The 17669-nt window shown below is 40.4% G+C and overlaps 1 protein-coding gene across 2 annotated transcripts; it reads left to right on the forward strand.

Annotated features, from left to right (window-relative positions):
- Positions 1-2756: 2756 nt before the first annotated feature.
- On the forward strand, positions 2757-17242 carry wdr53 (WD repeat domain 53). 2 transcript variants are annotated; one of them, XR_013817111.1, is made up of 4 exons: positions 2757-2834; positions 10581-11072; positions 12673-13699; positions 13747-17242. XR_013817111.1 is itself a non-coding variant. In XM_079824393.1 (3 exons), exons 2-3 carry the CDS (start codon positions 10584-10586, stop codon positions 13222-13224), a joined length of 1041 nt encoding a protein of 346 aa, XP_079680519.1. In that variant the 5' UTR covers positions 2757-2834; positions 10581-10583; the 3' UTR covers positions 13225-16245. The 2 variants fall into 2 exon arrangements, 1 of the variants encoding a protein (XP_079680519.1); XM_079824393.1 differs by having other exon boundaries at positions 12673-16245.
- The last annotated feature ends 427 nt before the right edge of the window (positions 17243-17669 follow it).

A 17669-nucleotide genomic window follows, 5' to 3' on the forward strand; every position in this document is an offset into this window, starting at 1 on the left:
TGACTTAGCAAGTGTAGCTAGCTTTCTACATGTAATGTACACCATTTTAACTATTAAAGTGATAAAAAATAATCCAAAAATGTTTAAAAATACAGAAATACAACACATATGGTAATGACGCATAATAAGTGTACATGCCCAACACAAAGAATAAAGAGTAGATTTAATTACTTTTCTGGACATCAAGGCACCAGTCTTGCAGCTTGAAATGCATGTGCTCCACTGTGAAATTAGGTTACCATGGCTACCAAATAAACTTTAGGTGAAAAAAAGTAGGAAAGTGCCTATATGCAGAGCGTGTTGGTAATGACGACTAAACCATGGGACAGGTAGAAATTAAGCAAAATAAAGTACAAAATGCATATATATGCTTAATCTGTGCATGTAGTTTATTAGTTCAGGTAACATTTCATTCATATGCATTTTTTTTTTAAATTAATTTGTGATAAATAATGTTTGAGATATGGCATAACATGTGAAAACTGATGGCGGACAACACCAAAACAAAGATAATGTACCACAAAACACCAATAAAATGTGTTAAAATCATTAGTAAGAGCAGCCATAAAAAAAGGTCTAGGCTTGTTTTTATTTATACTAATTAGTGGTGCCAAAATGTATTAAATTTTATTTTGTTTTTAATAGAATTACACCCTGTGGACAGAAATAGGCCCGAATTCTGGGAAATACCCATATATTGATATTGGCATTCTATTTAAGTATTGTTTTAGCCCAGCGGTTGGGTTAAATGGCTTCTGGGTAGTTTTATTTAACTCAACTATTGTTTAAAAATGACTGTATTGCTTGTTAAAATGAACTCAAAATGAATAAGTTTAATGAATAATAATTAGCAAAAAAACATTTATTAAGTTGCTTAGTAATAAAGGTTCACCTTTTGATTATTATTGTGGCCTCTAGTCATTATGAGTCTGATTTTTAATTTCCTACCTACTCTGGGTTCATTTTAAGCCAGCAGCCATATAGTAATTTTAAACAATAGTTGGGTAAAATAAAACTGCCCAGCACATTGTGTAGACATTTAACCCAACCGCTGGGTTAAAACGACCCAATCGCTGGGTTTGTCCATTTCAACCCAAATTAGGTTGTTTTAACCCAGCATGTTTTAATGTATGTAGATGTTTGTATGCATATGTGTGTGTAACAGAGTTTTATATATATATGTATGTGTGTGTGTGTGTGTGTGTGTGTGTGTGTGTGTGTGTGTGTGTGTGTGTGTGTGTGTGTGTGTGTGTGTGTGTGTGTGTGTGTGTGTGTGTGTGTGTGTGTGTGTGTGTGTGTGTGTGTGTGTGTGTGTGTGTGTGATGTGTGTCTCCACTTGCTAATGAGACTTTGTTAAACAATCACACTGGAAGACGATTGGATCAAACAAGCATTGACAGAGGAGTGTGGAATATGCTGGAATACATCAGCTCACTCGTGTTAGGATGTGTTCTTTTCACTCAATACATCGATGAGAGAAGACTTCTTGAAGCACGAGCTTTATTGATACACAGTGCCGAGAAGAAAAGAGACTAGCTACATATGCGTATGGATATTGTATGTGTATGTACTTGTACATATGTATAGGCATTTATCTTTTTTTTTACTATTATCATGTTTTTATTTATTTACTTTATTGTTTTACTCATTTGCTGGATGCAGTGGGGGTTGTTCTGTAAAATATGAATAGCTTTAAACACAATATATATAAAAGCGTCATGTCATCATTGTGTATCAGACATCGCCACCTGGTGGAATAAAGCTCTATTGCCCTTATTCAGTCATTAAATAGTAAAAGTATACTTACAGTGTCACACACCTCGGGTCTTTAGTGACCCAGTTTGGCATATTGATGAAAGCAGAATAAATATCCATTGATAGTTGATTAATCGAGAGATTGAGCCACATAAATCATGAGTGTGCTCTGAGAGGATGAGCTGAAGCTGAAGGTTGTGTAAGACTCTGGGTTATTGAGTTCATGTTTGTGTAGTTTATGACTAGTGGAAAACACAATATGTTCATTGCCATCAGATATCGTCCTATACACAGAGTCCCAAAAGTAATATTTCCCAACTAGAATTAGACCTATAATTTCATACACTGTTCTGTTTCTTTATCCTTTATAAAAATAACCAAATTGGTCCCCCCAAATGTTAAAGACAGGGTTACACGGCCTATGTCAAGTGTTCCGGTGATAAACCATAACCGATAACGTTCATAACAAGAACATTAAGGAGAAATGATCCACCAGAACAGAAGAAACTGAAGAGTTTAGAGCTCTGATCGCTTTAAGATATTCCTGATATTCATTTCACAACTTTTACATTTAAAAGAAGATTTAACATCAATATATGAATCCTCTTTTCCATAATAACACACATGTTATCTTTAATTCCACTAAAATACCAAATAAACGTTCAACATAAAAATAATTTAACATACACATAAAAAATAGATGTAACGTAGTTTCTGAATCCATATCACAGAATAATTGTGAAATATATTTTATTAACTTTGTTGTTAACACAATCAATTTCCAATCCTTTACAAATATAACTGCAGCACATTGAAGTAAAACTGCAGTATTGCTGTTTTCTACATGCAACAACTGCTGACATTTTTGTAAGGGAATTAATAATCTCAAAATGGTTATTTCAATAGTATTTATGACGGAACGTTGAATGAATCAAACATCTATAAAAAAATATTATTGCATCTGTAAAATCAACATAAGACGCCCTCGCGACGTCATCATCAGGCGACACAACACCCTCGCGACGTCATCATCAGGCGACACGTGAAACCTGCCCAGGAGCGACTTCAACTCATAACAGGTTTGTGAAGACCAATAATCGATGTTTATATGGAGCAAAATACAATAATCTAACCGACGACAGACACGAATATGACAGCAGAAGAGTTAGGAGTCAGAACGCGGAGGAGTGGCGCATTTAAACATGTGTAAATATACGGGATATATCAGTGATAACAACACTATTATTATTCTGCGTGAGAAGAGGATTCTTCTAATGTGATGTGAAATAACAGCAGCACGTCTTTATATTACACTATTCAGTGTTTCAAACAATATGTAGCAAAAGAGGTTACCTTTGTTGAATGAACTTATTTCTAGAATAATAAGTGTGGGCCTGTAATATATATATATATATATATATATATATATATATATATATATATATATATATATATATATATATATATATATATATATATATATATATATATATATATATATATATATATGTATAAGTATAACGTTATATTTACTAGTGGTGTAGCTGCTCAGATTACCCAGGGTTCAGTCTGTTTGTGCTGTAATATAATCAGGGGAAGAACTACTGTCAAATAACAATAAAGAAATAAGAACAAATAATCCAACAGCACAAATGAATACAACAGAGCAAAGATGAATAAACAGTGTTTTTCTGGAAGGTCTAACTTTAGTTCTCAGACACAGAAACTGAGTAAATGTACAATAACTGCAGATTTGACTGTATAATGAAAGATTGAATGAAATATTGCTCCTTATTATCGTGACTGAAGCTGTTGAATCTAGAGCAGAGAGTGATGAACATTATAAACTCAGCTAGGGATGAAACGGTATGGAAATTTAACATCACGATTAGAGTGACCCACATTATCACGGTTTTCTTCAAACGAGATGAAAGTGTTCAAAAAGAACAGATGCACACACTGAAAACATTTCAACAAGTTTTATATTTGAAAATCAACAAACAACAAATAAATAAAGCAGCTCTAAGCACTTTTTAAAGCTAGATTCTATTCTGTGGGATTTCCTTCCTTATAATGGCCGTCGTCAATAGCAACACATAAATTATAATAATAATTTGGTGTAAATATAATCTCTAATATTATATCTGTAAATATATTCTCAAGCAATATTCTCATCAGTGCTCTATCAGTTATGATGCATTTAAATCAGCATATTTTGTGTAAGAGCCCAAACAGTATCCTATAGTGAAATAATGCATATCCATATTTTTATATGATTTGACAGTTTATTTTATTAAATATCAAAAATCCAAAAGCTGTGCATCATACCTGACACCTAGATGAACACTTTACAGCTGCTTTTGTGACCAAGTCATTCTCTTCAAATGCTATTGAAGTTAGAAACGTGTATACCAATCGTGTATGTAACTTTAGAGACGGTCCTAAATTCGCGAATCTCGAACGTAAAGCCGACTTTATGCCAGTCATATCAGATGCGCTGTGGCTCTGCTGGGTTTGTTTGAAACTATTTTCGCTGCTGAAATAGAACAGAAACAGTCAACCACTGTATGATGAGTGAATCTCCTGCAGACATCGCATGTTTCCAGTGAGTGAGAGTCGCTCTGAACAAAACTCCAGCTAATCTGAACGCTTCTGATTATTAGAAACACGTGTGGTTGTTTATAATGCGCAGCGCGGTTATAATAGATGGCTTTTGAGAAGACTATAATAAGTTTAACCGCCACAGTGGCTAGTGTGAGTGGTAGTAATACCAGACGTAGTTTTGGTATTGAGGTCAAAGTCCACTTGCCTTGCGTTTGCAGATGTGAAGTGTTTCCTCTATTACAGCGACTCTCTTCTGGCATGTTCTGCAGACAGGGTGACCATCTAAGATTAAGTTTCCCTCAGGACTTTTGTAAAAGCCCAAATATGACCACACCTCAGATTTGGTCCTTTTAGAGGCTGAACAATCCCCCGAGTGCTGTCACTGCCTTCTGCCATTTCTCCTCATTCAGAAACAGCACCTGCATCTGACTGATGATAACTGGACAGGATTTACCACCAGTTTTCAAAATCATTATAAACACACACGGTTTTAATGATAATTAATTTTTGAACGCTATTACTAACCGTCAGTACATTTTATCGTGAAACCGGTAATCATTCATCCCTAAACTTAGCAGGAATATTATATTTGCTAGACTCAAGATGGGCATGTCGACACTTTTGAGTGAATTTGTCCGTTTAAGCACAACCTTGAAAGACTCAATATTTGTGCGCGATCTGAGATGCAGATGAACACAACTAGGGCTGGGACGGTATGGATTTTTTCTTACCGCGGTTGAAAAGCAAGAAATTCCCGCAGTTCACCGGTAAACCACTTTAAACGGCTCCAGCTCGACTTTCGTGCACAGCCGCACACACACACACACCAGCGCAGGCAATTGAACATAATGAGGAACATGTTTATTTTACATTTATCTTTTCACGTTTAGAACAGGAACAATTAGAACAGAAATGGAATGCAGGGTTTTTCCTGGGTCAAAAATGGTCTTCGGTGGTGGCTGACAGACATGGTCATCCATACACACACACACACACACACACACACACACACACACACACACGCATGGTAAAAAAAAATACCCTACCCACTTGATCTGCAAGCGCAATACTGACAATAAATTTGAAATAAATTCAAAGAAAGTTTGTAACTTTTGCTTATCTTATTTTGATACCTTGATGTTTGTTTTTGTTCCTCATTTTTACACTTTTTACTGATAATTGTTTTGGTAATCATATCAATATTAAAAAATAGTATTAAAAAAATGAACAAATAGCCTAATTTTCTGCCCTATACAATCAGCTAGCTAACAACAACTGTGTTCTGGGTTCACCTCACTCCAGTCTAAACTAAGTGATTTATAGGCTATTTATTTTACTACACATTATGAACATAAATAAGCTGAAAGACTGTGGATAATTAAAACTAACTCTAACACCCACTCTTGCTAAAGTGGGTGAGCACACTTGTGTTCTCCTTTCAGATGTTCTGAGTAAATTATTAAACTGCTTCATGAGTTCAGTGTTGGACAGATCAGTTGTTCTAACCAGTCGTTAAAATGACTCGGTTCAAAGGAGTCATTAGGTGGCGAATCGGACATTAGCAGACGCTTTGTGTGTGAATCCCGTCTGTTAGAACATCGCGAAAGATTTGTCAACACACAGAAAACACTTCATAACTGGACACGATTTGTTTCCCGTTTATTGAAAGTATGGTTTATGTCAGCTGGTCAGAGCATCAGTCAATGTTTTTTGAGGGCATTTCACACCCAGCGGTAATTAAAGGAAAACATCGTCTGACAGCGCCACGTGCACCATGGATTCGGTCTTCCTACCTTTTGATTTTGATTAAAGTAATATGTGAAATATTAGAAAGCTTATTAGAATGCTAGAATATTAGAATGCTTATTTTGAAGACAGAGAGCGTGCGAGCGGGGGAGGAGCTCTGATCGTTCTCTCTGTCACTCAGTTAACGCAAGCGCAGCATCTATTCTACATCATTCATAAATCACAATAACTCGGGACAACAACAATTTGGCGGGACAACAATTTGTTTTTGTAAAATTTCAATGTAGGAAAAACCCACATCCTACATCCCACAAACCTACATCCCAGCCTTCATATGTGTTGCTGAGAGAGCAGATCAGATCACGACTGAGAGATCTGAAGACAGAACAGCATAAACAAAGACAAACAAACACATTTTTATTTATCGGTATTGATCAGTAATATAGCCTATATTTATTTGTTCATGTTTATTTATTTCCCATATTTTTACTTTCCGATTACAGTCGTCGTCATCAAACAATCACTTAAACTATAACGACTTTCGCGCACACCCGCCCATATAATATATTATTTTTATTTATAGTATTTATATTTTTATATTACATATTTTTACATATTCAGGCTATTCATTTACAATTTACATCTCGTGTGCGCTTTTGTCTCAGTTAGGGTTGGGTACCGAAATCCGGTTCCAATATGGCACCGGTACTTATATAACCGGTATGTACCGGACCGAATCAGAACGCAGATTTCGGTTCCTCATTTCGGTGCCAAAATTCAAACGTGCTTTCGCGTGCTTTGGCTGCACCGAGCTTAGAGACAGACGCTCAGCGCTGGTCACATCACAACTCATGACAACTATTCAGTGTTTTCAACGACATCATGTTTATTCCAGGTTTCAGACATTTAAATGCTCATAAGTACTAGCAAAAAACACACCCTGATGTCTATGAAAGCGGCAATGACAATCCTTTCAGACGGTTATAATTTGACTAACGTTACATGTTTTATTCACATCAGATAAATGCACATTATATAGTAACTATAGTTTACTCTATTCTTCTTCCAGTTCACTGGTCACTTACTTTCATGTATTTTGTAAGACGAGAATGAACTCAAGTGTTGTAAATCCGACAGATCCGATTCTGAGGCTCAAACTAACATGGCGCCGCCCATTGCGCTTTATAGATCAACTAACACACATTCACTCACACATTTGAACATCAGATAGTTCGTGACACAGTTAAGAAGTTTGTGAATATTTTGAATAAAAATAAAAAATGAAATAAACCCGATACAGCTGAGCTGTCAGCGCTATTGCGGCCGCTGTTGTCATGTGAGAAACATGACGCGTCGCCATGGAAACATTAAGGCGATGCGTTCTAAAATATTTAGCCAGAGAATATGATCATATTTCAAAATAACGCTGAAGCTCGAAGCTGGTTAGTAGCAGAGCAAGAATACAGACTAGGCTAACTGCTGTTATTACTGTAACTGTTATTTAGAGTTATATTAGGCTTGTTGTAGTTGGGTTAGGTGGCTATTAGGTTTTACTGTGAATTTGTAAATAAGTCAATTATCATTTGTAAATAAGTAAATTGTGTTTTGTATTTATTTATATTCATACATTTAAGTATACATTAAACTTTTAATAAATGGTTCAATTTAAATAAAAAAATAAAAAGCCATTTAATGTCATCCACCTCGTTTTGTGGCCTTTAAAAAAAAAAAAGTATCGGTTCAGGCACCGTTTAGGCACCGGAACCGTTTTAAAAGTATCGGTTTGGCACCGGAATCGAAAAAAACCCAAACGATACCCAACCCTAGTCTCAGTGGTTAATGAAGACTATTTAACGAAGGCTCACCCATACGGTAAAAAAATATATATTTTAAAATATATTTTCACATATATTTCAAAATATACAAAAAATGGCCAAAAAGTATTTTTGCAAAAATATATTTACATATATTTTTGCAAATATATTTTTTGGCCATTTTTTGTATATTTTGAAATGTATGCGAAAATATATATTTACATAAATATATTTTCTACCAATATATTTTTTGGCCATTTTTTTTATATATTTTCAAAATATAAATATATTTTTCAAAAGCATTTAAAAATATGTTTTGCCCTCCATATATTTAAATCCAAGAAAAATACATTCACATGTCACATTTAAAGAGAAACTTTATTTGTCTGCTACACATGAACATTTGAATACATTTTCCAAGAAACATACTTTACAATGTTCAAAAAAATTACATTAATACAGTATATTCAAAAAATGTAAAGTTTTTTCCCCCTTTCAAGCAGTGAATTCCCCGTTGTAAGGCTATTTAATTTAACAAAGTGTCGTCACTCGCTGCTCACACTACCGTGATTGTATATTATGCTACTTTTATTATTTGTATTTATATTTTATAACATTTACATATTTATATTATTTTACATATCTCGTGTGGTGTGCGCTTTTGTGTCAGTGGTTCAAGGCTATTTAACGAAGACTTTTTAGGCTAATTTAACAAGGCTATTTAGGCTAATGATTGTATATTACTTATATAAGTATAAATATATATATAATTATTTATATTTTACATATTATATTATTATATTAGGCCTATTTTTACATATTTATATTAATTTATATATAGGCCATATGCCTATCTCGTGTGCGCTTTTGCCTCAGTGGTGCTATTTAACGAAGGCTATTTAATTTAACAAAGTGTCGCTACTCACACTACCATGATTGTATATTACTTATTATTTTTTATTTATATTACATATTTTTACATATTCATATTAATTTATATATCTCATGTGCGCTTTTGTCTCAGTGGTTCAAATATTTAACGAAGGCTATTTAATTTAGCGAAGTGTCGCACACTACTGTGCTTGTAAGCCTGCCAGACGGATATATATTTTGATAGCCTTTTAATGAAATTGGAATTTCAGAATCACATAGCCAACTTATATTTAATTGCCTACAATAGATTATTTATTGATTATATTGAATGAAACTTCGCATGCCCAGGTTATTTGTAGTCAATCTTTCCCAAACAGAGTTGGAAGAGATTTAAAACTTTCCGGTACTAACTAAGGAGTGCTGAGGCAGGTCCAGCTTCAGTTTGTTTGTTCTGAAGCCGTGGGGGTTTTTTTGCCAGCTATGGGAGAAATCGGTCACCAGTGTTCGACACAAACCCATGGCCCGGGCGGTGCGTTCTTCTTCTGCTTTCATGACTTCCATCTCCCTACCCGCTATGTGAGAGAACTGTGTTAAGCACGTGCAATTAAAAACTGAGGTCCTGCTTATGCACCTGTATTTTGTGCTTTAGTAAAATTAAATTCAAATTATAGGCTAAAAGACATTACACAGGTACAAATGGAATATTATAATGGAACATGCGCTCTCCAACTCGCGAAAGGTCGGATTTGCTCCATCTTTTGATTAAGTTTTGTTTAGAAAACCTTGAATCCATATAAGACACACGTCATTAGACATTAGACACGTTATGTAGGAAAAACGTCACGTCAATTAAAACAAAGAATCAGTGAACATAAGAGTTCTATTAGAAGAAAAGATGTTAATTATCCGGTTGCGGCTCGTTTCTGTGCATTGAATCATGATGTGTCCTCTTTACGATTTTGTGGTATCAAAAAAGTTAGTGTGCCACCTAGAGGAGGCGATATTGAATTGTCTTGTGCATGTGATGTTTTGGTAAGTGGTGGCCTACCAATGATGCTGCTAATGACATATTTAGTCATCGAGTGTGATTTATTAATTAATGGTTCTCTTCAATGATTGGTCATGTTACCATTTTTAAATGTCATGGACTTTTGAGTAATATGTATATGCCTTATGAAGGTCAGTAGACCGAGACGTTGCTAATAAAAAAAAGTTTTTTGCAAGTACTGATAGTGTGCGGGATTTCCCTTGTTTCGTTTAATTTTAATTCTTAAAATATATATTTTTTAAAATGTGTGTGTGTGTCCAGGATATGACTCGGGTGTGGAGTGGCGGTCACTCGTCTGCGGTGCTGTGTGTGTGTGATGATTGATCTCTCTTGTGTGTGTGTGTGTGTGTAGGATATGTCTCGGGTGTGGAGTGGCGGTCACTCGTCTGCGGTGCTGTGTGTGTGTGATGATTGATCTCTCTTGTGTGTGTGTGTGTGTGTGTGTGTGTCCAGGATATGTCTCGGGTGTGGAGTGGCCGTCACTCGTCTGCGGTGCTGTGTGTGTGTGATGATTGATCTCTCTCGTGTGTGTGTGTGTGTGTCCAGGATATGTCTCGGGTGTGGAGTGGCGGTCACTTGTCTGCGGTGCTGTGTGTGTGTGATGATTGATCTCTCTTGTGTGTGTGTGTGTGTGTGTGTAGGATATGTCTCGGGTGTGGAGTGGCGGTCACTCGTCTGCGGTGCTGTGTGTGTGTGATGATTGATCTCTCTTGTGTGTGTGTGTGTGTGTGTGTGTCCAGGATATGTCTCGGGTGTGGAGCGGCGGTCACTCGTCTGCGGTGCTGTGCGCTGCTGTCTCCGGCCCGCCCCAGCTGATGGTGGCCACTGGAGCGGAGGGCGGGGACCTGACCCTGTGGAGCCAGGACGGCTCTCCGCTGTCCACGCGCCGCCTGGGCCCTGATGACGTCACGGGCCTGGCCTTCAGTGCGGCGGCGGCGGGGCCGGTGCTGTACGCGTCTCACGGCCGGGCCCTCAGCGTGCTGGACTGCAGGAGCCCCGGGGCGGCGCTGGCGGAGCTGAGGGACGTGGCGGAGGAGGAGATCAACGGCCTGGCTGTGGACGAGGGCGGCCGGACGCTGGCTGTGGCTGACGACTCCGGGGCCGTGACCCTCATCGACCTGCAGCTGCTCACGGCCGGACGGACCCTGCGCGCGCACCACAACATCTGCTCATCCGTGGCCTTCAGACCCCGCCGGACGCAGAGTCTGGTGTCTGCGGGACTGGACATGCAGGTACTGACCCGTGTGTGTGTGTGTGTGTGTGTGTGTGTGTGTGTGTGTGTGTGTGTGTGTGTGTGTGTGTGTGTGTTACGCTCCTGGCGGACTCAGTGGGTCATCCCGTCTAATAGACCAGGGCCCGTATTCATAAAGATTCTAAGAGTCCTCTCAGAAAACTCCTAATTTAGCTTAAAAACTTTTACGTCGGAGTCATAGCTTAAGAGCTATTCGGGACCGATCTGAGAGAAACTCTGAACAAGGAAAATACAAAAACTTTTATCTTAGTGAAGAGACGGGGCTGACGGCGGCTTTAAAATCCGCACCCGACCCGCTTAAAATAATAAAATCAGTTTAGCATATCACATTAAAGACACACTTACAAAAATGTTTATTGCCAGCATACAGAAGTTATTACACAAGGATAACTTCAGCCGAAGCTGTCAAACGGCTACATCATGAGGGACATGGTTATGTGTCCTTATCATCTCTACGGTGAACCTTCAGTTCTGTCCTCTTTTGAAAAATACTGTTCGATAGAACTGCTTGTGCTTGGTTTGTTACCACAGTTATCTGCGTTCTTCCTCAGCGATGAACTTCCACATTTGCGGCTATCCAATATACAAACTTTTCTTCAACTCCTCTGGATCCATCTCGACGAGTGCAGGCCGATCGCGCGGGTGAGGCTGTGATTCTCCTGGGAGCGCGTGCGGCCACAAATAAACTGATGTGGATTGAAAATTATTTTATCAACTTGAAATACAGGCAAGGCATATTTTATATATAAAATCGAATGCGTTCTTGCCCAGGGTGCAACTCAATGAAGAACCGCCACTGAGTGTCTGTCAGTTATAATAAAACATATGACAAAAACAATTGTCTATATTATGTTGCATATTCCTCAAAAGTTCTTGTGATGATATCACTAGTTGACAACAGTACTATTTTTTGGGAAATCTTAGGCTGTGATATTGCGCAGATGCACGTGATGCTGTCAGAGCGACAGACTCGTGTGTCAGACTCATTTCAGCCCAAAATAATCAGCTCAAAAAACATTTAATATACTGCAAATAGTTATGTTTATTTATAATTCATTTAGGCAGACAACAAGGCCACCAAGTACTGCGCACAGAGCACAGCTAATTCATTTAACGCTTTTTTCCTAACGTCATTTTTAGTCTAATATTTCAGGACTTCAGTCGACCAAGATTTTCTTTGGTTGATTACAGCCCTAATTCCTTCGACCCTGATGATTAGAACATTGACTTCTCCATGTGAATCGATTCTCATTTTAATGAACTGATATGGATCCTCAAATCCCAGGAATTGATGAATCTGTCCTGTGTTCAGTTGATGAATGAGAGTAATCACAGTAATCTTTGGCTGTGTTACTATTGATATGAAACAAAGTCTCAGATTTCAAATTACGTCCATTTCATTATGAAATTCACAAATATAATACACCATACCTATAAATATTCTTTGTTTTCTTACATACTCAGTTCTTGATGAAACACACAGGCGTGTGTATTGTGTGTTTGTGTGAGGTGATATGTATAGTGCTCTCCCGCTGTGAGTGATGATCAGAGCTGATCTGAGATCTGTGTGTCTCCCGCAGGTGTGTCTGTGGAACCTGCCCCGCCCTCGTCCGCTCTGGACCTGTAGTCTGCAGGACACACAGGAGGAGCCGGCCGGCCAGATGTGCAACCCTCCTCTGGCTCACTGTGTGTGTGTGTCGTCCTGCGGGACCGTGCTGGCCTGCGGGGCCGAGGACGGCGGGCTGCATCTGCTGCGGGTGTCTGAGGACGGCCGGCTCCGCCAGAGAGAGACGCTGCACGCCCACAGCCAGGGGGCGTCACAGGCACACTTCCTCAGCTTCCTCTCTCACCCCTACTGGCTGGCCAGCGGAGGGAACGACGGCCTCGTGGCGCTCTGGGACCTCAGCCGGGAGCCGCTGGTGGCCAGGGGCCGGAAGCCCAAGGGCCGCCGGAGCAGAGCCAGAGCCCAGACGAGTGAGCGGCCGGAGGAGGAGGAGCTCAGGCCTGCGCAGTGTTTCCAGCACGGGGAGAAGGTGAACTGGCTGTGTCCGGCCGTGCTGGAGGGGAAGCCCAGTCTGCTGGTGACCGACCAGACCTCCTGCCCCTCTGTGTACTCGCTGGACCAACTCTAATAGACGGAACAACCCTGATCACGTATTAAAGTCCTCTTCAACTGCAGCCTCTCTGTTGATCTGATTTAGATCAGCTGAACAAGTGTTTGGAAGAGCTGGAAACGCCACACGCTGGACAGAAAAACACCTTTACAAACACACTGCTAATGTTTTATTGAATCCATCAAGTGAAATGAACAAATCATACTAAACTAATAATCAATTTTCAGAGCTTGTTTTGTTTGTTCGTTGATGGGATGGCTGAGACTATTAAGTACTGTTATTCCTTTAAATTATCCTGATGTCTCGTTAAAACGTTTACATGTATAAAACTGATCAGAGATCAGCAGCGAAGCGTTTCGAAAGCCTCGTTTACTGAGATCATGTGACGCTCTGAACCCCTGACTCGAACAGAAGATTTGTAAAGGTTTATGAGATGGAAAGCGCCATTCTGATGCTGCGTTCACACCAAACGCCAATAGAGCGGCAAAATCACGTCTAGTTTGACGCTTGAACATTTTGAATCCATTCGCGCGTCCACAGTGAATTATTGGACGCATATATAAATCGAGTGTTTGAAGCGAAATAGACGCGGGTTCAAGCGCTCCAGGAGAAATATGTCATCAAACACCACTGCCTCTTTTCATTTTCAAGGCTGCTCTCGCCGGGTTTATGAGCGCCCGGTGATCGCCTGGATCTCACAACTCCAAAAACACAAGACAATTTTTTTTAAATAGGCGCTCTCTTTATAAATAAACCACAGATTTGAGCTTTAAACTACATTCTCACCTGAAAAAGTCTTAACCTCATTTTGTGACACAATAGTAGTATTTTTAATATATGCAGGGTTTCTCATCACGTCACTTCACCACGTGACCACAGCGAGCAGGCTCCTGATAGGTTAACGCGCCGCGAATTGACGCCAAAGTTCACATTTTTCAACTCGGTCGTCAGATGCGAATTCGCTTCAAACGTGTGAATGCTTCAACGCTTCAAACCACTCTAACATCCTGCTTAGACAACCTCTGTCCCCTTACATCCAGGCCAGCCCGCACCACTCCCTCTGCCCCCTGGCTGTCTGATGTTCTCCGCAAACATCGCTCTGGGCTCCGGGCGGCAGAGAGGAAGTGGCGCAAAACTAAAAACGCTACTGACCTAACCCTGTATCAGTCTCTTCTTGCTTCATTCTCTACTAATGTCTCCACTGCTAAAACTACATACTACCACAACAAAATCAACAACTGCTCCAACTCTTGTGCACTTTTCAAAACATTCTCTTCGCTCCTTTGTCCTCCACCTCCCCCTCCTTCATCAACTCTTACAGCTGATGACTTTGCATCATTTTTTACAAACAAAACCTCCTCCATCAGCAGTCAATTCTCCACACCACAAACCGACACACACATCTCAACAACCATCACACACACGCTCCCCTCCTTCTCTCTGCTCTCCGAAGCAGATGTCTCCAAACTCATCCTATCCAATCAACCCACTACCTGTCCGCTTGATCCTATCCCCACCCACCTCCTTCAGGCCATTTCTTCTTCTGTTACTCCTGCACTCACTCACATTGTCAACACCTCTCTTCACACCGGGACTTTCCCCACAGCATTTAAGCTGGCTCGGGTAACCCCACTGCTTAAAAAACCCTCTCTAAACCCAGCACTTTTAGAAAACTACAGACCGGTATCCCTTCTTCCTTTCATTGCAAAGACACTTGAGCGAGTGGTGTTTAACCAGCTCTCTACGTTTCTTGAACAGAACAATCTCCTGGACATCAACCAATCCGGCTTCAAAAGCGGTCACTCAACTGAAACTGCCCTGCTCTCGGTTACGGAGGCACTCAGACAGGCAAGAGCAGCTTCCAAATCCATAGTACTTATCTTACTGGATTTGTCTGCTGCTTTTGACACAGTTAATCACCAGATCCTCCTGTCAACTCTCATGAAGATGGGCATCTCAGGAACTGCTCTCCAGTGGTTCAAATCTTACCTCTCAGGTAGGTCCTTCATGGTGTCATGGAGCGGTGAAGTGTCTAAGTCACATCATCTAGCCACTGGAGTTCCCCAGGGCTCAGTGCTTGGACCACTTCTCTTCTCCATCTACACGTCATCATTGGGATCGGTCATTCAGAAACATGGCTTTTCCTATCACTGCTATGCCGACACATCAACTCTACTTCTCATTTCAACCTGATGATCCATCGATTGGTGTTCGTATCGCTGCCTGCCTAACAGACATTTCAGCCTGGATGAAGGAACATCACCTGCAACTCAACCTTGCAAAGACAGAACTTCTTGTTGTCTCAGCCAACCCAGCACTTCACCACCATCTCTCCATTCAGCTAGGATCATCAACCATAACTCCGTCCAGGACAGCCAGGAACCTTGGAGTTGTGATTGATGATCAGCTAAAATTCACTGACCACATCACTGCAACAACCCGATCCTGTAGATTTGCATTATACAACATTAGGAAGATTAGACCCTTCCTATCAGAGCATGCCACACAACTCCTGGTCCAAGCTCTTGTTCTCTCCAGACTGGACTACTGTAATGCTCTTCTTGCGGGCCTTCCGGCATGCACTATCAAACCCTTGCAACTGATCCAGAATGCAGCGGCGAGGTTGGTCTTTAATGAGCCGAAGAGAGCGCACGTCACGCCTCTCTTCATCAGTCTGCACTGGCAACCAATAGCTGCTCGCATTAAATTCAAGGCACTGGTGCTCGCCTTCAAAGCAACCACTGGCTCTGCACCAATATACCTAAACTCGCTCGTTCAGACCTACACACCCTCCAGGAACTTGCGTTCTGCTAGTGAACGACGCCTTGTGGTGCCATCCCAGAGAGGCATGAAATCGCTCTCACTGAGCTTTTCCTGGGCTGTTCCCACCTGGTGGAATGACCTGCCTATCTCAATTCGTGCGGCCGAGTCGGTAACCATTTTCAAAAAACACCTAAAGACACATCTCTTCCAGCAGCACCTGACCAATCAAGAATAGCACTTATCATTCTATTCATTTTCTGTCTGTCTAATTTATTTAAAAAAAAAAAAAAAAACTGTCCTGTGTTCTGAGCTAGATTAACTGAGACTTGCTACAGCACTTGCATACTGTTGCCCTTGACTGTTCTAGTTGCTTCTTTTGCTCTCATTTGTATGTCGCTTTGGATAAAAGCGTCTGCTAAATGACTAAATGTAAATGTGAATGCACAAAAGCACCACTCGCGCATAATGCGCAAGACACTCAATTTTCGTCAAATTCACGTCATTCGTGCCAACTGGAATGAGGCAGAAACGTGTCTATCGCGCCGCAGGACCTCCAGATGCACATCAACACTCCTTTCCATTAACTTAACATGGAAATCACTCGCTCCTGATGCTCTATTCACGTTTGGTGAGAACGCAGCATCAGACGATTCTTCCTCTGTTAACATACCCATGGCCACTCCTGTTAAATAAGAACAGTCCAACAGCAAACACGCCTCGTGTAAGTGAGATTTCACAGCTATTAAGTGTGTAATCTCCTCTGATAACCGTTATATGAGTTATGGTCAGTGTTAAATGAATACACAAGGCATTCTGCATCAGTGGTGTGTGTGTTTGACCACTCATGTGCAGGAAGTCAGGAGTATAACTCTGTTTGTAACCTCTCTCTCTGATGAGCGTCCTCGATGTGCACTTCAACACAACCGCAGGAGCTGGAGAACCACCTCAAGGGCCTGTGGGAGCTCATCTGTAGACGTGAACCTTTGGCCTTATCTGAGCCTTGAGGGCTAGCAGACAGAAGTGTAGCGCTGCAGGCGGCCAGGAGACTATGATGGACAGAGCAGAGGCTGGTCTGGGAGTTTACAGCAGTTTTAAAAGAGAAATCACACAGTTTTACAGGAGGAGCCAGAACGCGAGTCTTTTTCAGCTTTTCAACAAGTGTGATGGAAGAAGATTGTGTTTTCATAAGCAGATGCTTTTGGCCTGATCTCTAATGTACAAACACCTTTTCTCTGGACAGATATTACTTATGAATAATAAAGATATTCTCTGCAGAAATGAATCGCCTTTCTTTGATAACTGGTTCTAAAACACTCTTATTTTAGACAGCGTTTACACTGGCCACAGATTTCTCTTGACAGAATCTGTAAGATTAAGGCAATCTTTACATGATGATCAACAAACACAGCGATCTAGATCTAGATCAGTTTCAAAGCAGCTTTACTGGAAAGACACGCGTCTGCATCTCAGTTCACAGTGATCTGATATCAGAGGAGACTCTGTCCGAGTTCTGGCCATGTGTCAAAGATGTCCAGTTTTAGGATCATGGCGTTAGCTAACATGTATTAGTTTTAGGCAGAAACCGTGATATCATTAACTAGAGCTGGTATTATCTCTCGTTCTCTCATCTAGATGGGCATCCCGAGCTAGAAAAGCAGCTCATGAAGCTTCGAAGCGTTATGAATCAGTGAGTCGATTCG

Source organism: Gobio gobio (genome assembly GCF_949357685.1).
Source record: "Gobio gobio genome assembly, chromosome: 8".
NCBI classification, from domain to species: domain Eukaryota; kingdom Metazoa; phylum Chordata; class Actinopteri; order Cypriniformes; family Gobionidae; genus Gobio; species Gobio gobio.